The sequence below is a fragment of the Protobothrops mucrosquamatus genome, unplaced genomic scaffold (assembly GCF_001527695.2).
Source record: "Protobothrops mucrosquamatus isolate PMUCROS unplaced genomic scaffold, P.Mucros_1.0 scaffold446, whole genome shotgun sequence".
NCBI lineage: Eukaryota > Metazoa > Chordata > Lepidosauria > Squamata > Viperidae > Protobothrops > Protobothrops mucrosquamatus.
In genome coordinates this window covers 595841-599869 of record NW_015386769.1, presented here as the reverse complement: position 1 = coordinate 599869, position 4029 = coordinate 595841, and the positions used below count along the sequence as shown (strand labels likewise).

The following is a 4029-nucleotide window of genomic DNA, read 5'->3' as shown; positions in this document are numbered from 1 at the left end:
TGCAATACCCTAAAACCAGGTTGAAGAGAAGCGCAATAGGTTGTTTCATCCCCTACTGCAATTAGGCAGCTTGAAGAAGCCGTTCAAAACAATCTTTCCACTGGAACTAGAATTTAGCTTGGAAATTAGGTAGGATAAAATAGGAAAAGAAGACAGACAACCTAAAATACAAAAATTACAAGGCTCAGTGCTTTTCCTCATATATACAGAGCTCAAAGCTCAGCCTTTGAACCTTTCAGAGAGTGGGATACCCACCTACAGATTCTGTTCCGAGGTCAAATAGTGCTGGGTGACTCTTCGGAGAACCCACAATTTGCTAGCTACAATGGTTGACTTCATATAATGTACTAAGATATAAATATAACAAGAATTGAGCCTATGTTTATCAGAAATACTGTATATTTAAAGTACAGCGTATTTAAAGTCAGAAATCCTAACAGATTTCACTGCCCCAAAGTCAATAAAGCATGCCAGAATATTTGCTGGAAAAGTAGATGATTAAAAAGACATCAAGAAAAACATCCCCATTTATCTTACCTTGCCTTTCAAAAGAGCTTTATAGGCTGCCTTTATTATTAAATAGGACCAAAAGCAGTGGAGAATTTGAAGTATCGAAAGTAAAATGATAAAGACTGATAAAGCAGGAAAACCACCAACAATTTCAGGCAGTTCGAAGAATGTGGTGTTCAGTATCCTGAAAGAAATTGGGAGAAGGGAGATGCACACTCATGAGAAATAGATCGTACAGGAATCACCAAATCTCAAATTTGTCAATTGCCAAATTAATTAAACGAACCCTTTACCTAGTTTGGTTTTTGAACAACATTCTTCACAAATCTTGACCATGGCTGGGATTTATATGAATTGTAATTAAAGATCTAGAGATCAGATCATTTACCAGATTTTAGGAAATATAGCTCTGAGTGTAGCCAATTACAAAATGTTAATTTCCCAGGGGAAAAAAGGTGGGATTAAAAGCAAACATAACAGAACAGAAAATTAGCAGTTTGAATGCTGTTTTTCTGTTTGTACACATATACATTAAAAAAAAAAAAGCAAACTGCTGAATATAAAAGACCCAGCTCCAAATTTTAAATACTTTATAGAAAGGAGATTCTAGCCTCAAAATACACATCAAGACCTCTAAAATCCAAGCAAAATCTGAAGGAAGTGCGAGGTTTGATAAAAACGGTAATCCAATCTATAACGGGATGTCGGGTTGAAGGAGATGATACACTTTGAATAATATTTGAAATATGTTAGCTTATTCTAAGACCCATTTTGCAAGGATTATAATCTTCCTATTTTATAAATTAAGAAATTCGTTACACAAGCATTCATCTGGTTCTACCACTCTTAACCAAGAATAGTTAGTCTTGACATAAGGAAGCTAATGTTGGAGGATATGTCAATTTTTTCCTGAGTCATTAACTATCAGTATAAAAGTATCTTGCATGTGTAACCTCAGATTGCAACCCAATATGAGATAAAATCTTTTCAACTGAGTCTTCTTTTTTAATGGTATGCATAGAGTCTCTCACTTGATTCAATTTGAAGCTTTCAATTTTTCTCCCTCAACCTTATTTGAAGATATTATGTGGTGGCACATTTAAGCTACTACAGGCAGTCCTCAGATTACAACCATTCAACTTAGTGACCCTTTGAAGTTACAACAGCACTGCAAAAAGTGCTATTATACTTCCACCATTGCAGGACTCCCATGATCACATGATCAAAATTTGCATGCTTGGTAACTGGCGTGTATTTATGATGGTCGCAGTGTCCCAGTCATATATAATCACCTTAATAATAATAATAATAATAATAATAATAATAATAATAATAATAATAATGATGATGATGATGATGATGATGATGATGATGATAAAGTTGGAAGGGACCTTGGAGGTCATCAAGTCCAACCCCCTGCTCAGGCAGGAAACCCTATACCATTTCGGACAAATGGCTGTCCAGTTTCTTCTTAAAAACTTCCAGTGTTGGCGCATTCACTGTTTCCACTGGTTAACTGTTCTGTCAGGAAGTTTCTCCTTAGTTCTAGGTTGCTTCTCTCTTTGGTTAGTTTCCATCCGTTGTTTCTTGTCCTGCCTTCAGGTGCCTTGGAGAATAGCTTGACTCCCTCTTCTTTGTGGCAGCCCCTGAGATATTGGAACACTGCTATCATGTCCCCCCTCGTCCTTCTCTTTGTTAAACTAGACATACCCAATTCCAGCAACCGTTCCTTATATGTTTTAACCTCCAGTCCCCTAATCATCTTTGTTGCTCTTCTCTGTACTCTTTCTAGAGTCTCAATATCTTTTTTATATCGTGGTGACTTTTACAACCTTCTGACAGGAAAATCAATGGGGAAACCAGATTCACTTAACAACCGTATTACCAGCTTAACTGTGGCAAGAAGGTCGTAAAATGGGGCAAAATTCACTTAACAGCTATCTTGCTTGCAACGGAAATTTTTAGGATAAATTGTGGTCATACGTCGTAAGATATGATTTACTGAGTCTGGTGGGATGGAATGAAGTGGAATATTTGGTAATTACAGTACTCCCAATTGATACTGATTGCATAGGAAAAATATTGCAATTAGAGTATCAGTAATTAAATAACGTTGCTGTAGTTAAAATTAGATTCTATCTTATTTTTATTTATTTATAAATTCATTAATCATTCAGCCTAAGGGACTCTCAGTGGTGAAGAAAAGATTCAGCTCCAGCCAAAGTAATAATAACAATAGGATACATACTGCATACATTAAGCACGTTAGGATACAATAACAGAAATATAATTAACAATTATGGTTAAACATCACAATTAATAGAATAGTAGGAACACTGCCACAGAAGAGCTTCTGGAACAACCAAGTTTTACAAGCTTCTAGAAGGCCAAAAGATTTGTTAAAAGCTTCCCTGTGGAAAAAAAGAGACACGAAGATCCAGAAAGAGAGATGTCCTTCACTCAAACCTGACAGATGGTGACTGACGTAGGTGACTACCTGTAGATCAGTGGTTCTCAACCTTTTTAATGCCGCGACCCCAACCTGTCGTAAGTTGAGGACTAAACCGGTCGTAAGTCGAGGACTAATGCGGTCGTAAGTTGAGGACTAAACCGGTCGTAAGTCGAGGACTACCCAACCGGTCGTAAGTCGAGGACTTTCCCTGCCCGGGAGCACCGCGCATGCGTGGTTCTGCCCCCTGCGCCGGCCGAGGCATAGCTGGCAAGCGGCAGAGACGGAGCAGGCCGACCACCAGCTGGCCCAGCCCAAGGGAGGTAAGGCACCTGCCGGAAAAGGGGGAAAAAATGGCGGACAAAAAAAAAAGGTGGACAAAAAAAATGGCGGACAGCCTTGCTTGGCGACCCCCATGAAATGGTCGATCGACCCCAAATGGGGTCCCGACCCACAGGTTGAGAACCACTGCTGTAGATGGATGCCTGTAGCCTTCAGGGGAGCTCCAGCCTGGGAAGGAAGTGTATTACGCAACATCTACTGGACACAGAAGGACAACTGACAAGCTTGAAGAGAAGCTCTCAGCATACCCCAAAGTAACTCAGCCAATTCCTTTCTTATCTTTTTCTTTCAGTGAAATGTCGAGGGGGAGGGAGGAAGAGAAAGACAGAGCGCTGGCAGCTAGTAATGTCGTGGGCAGATGCTAGCAAATGGCTCTGGGGGAAAGACTGAGAAAATCAGAAACAGAAAAGTTTGGACACTGTGAATAATTCAGAAATAGTCAAGGAAATAGAAAAGCCTCCACTTTATCTGTGGAGCAATTGGCTTCCTTAAAACACACCTAGCTATAAAAGATACCTTTATACAACAGTAATACTCTAAAATTCACTCAAAAACCAAATGATATTTTTTAGTCCCATATTTACGCTCAGTATAATCTATCCATCTTCTCCAAACCAAAATATATCTTTCTTGTGAATTAGAATAGTTTATTTAGTACTATTTTTAATTATTAAAGTGATGTTATTATTATTGTTTTTAATAACTGTATATTTGTTTAAAAGAGAGTT

At 38.4% G+C, this 4029-nt stretch overlaps 1 protein-coding gene across 1 annotated transcript in view; it reads right to left on the bottom strand.

The window, feature by feature from the left end:
• Positions 1 to 335: 335 nt before the first annotated feature.
• Positions 336 to 4029, bottom strand: part of CERS6 (ceramide synthase 6) — a 106892-nt gene continuing 103198 nt past the window's right edge. The window contains exons 9-10 of the mRNA XM_015816398.1: positions 538 to 694; positions 336 to 347 (exon numbers count right to left, since the gene is read on the bottom strand). Of these exons, the coding sequence (XP_015671884.1) occupies positions 336 to 347; positions 538 to 694 (169 nt within the window). The remainder of the gene's footprint in view (positions 348 to 537; positions 695 to 4029) is intronic.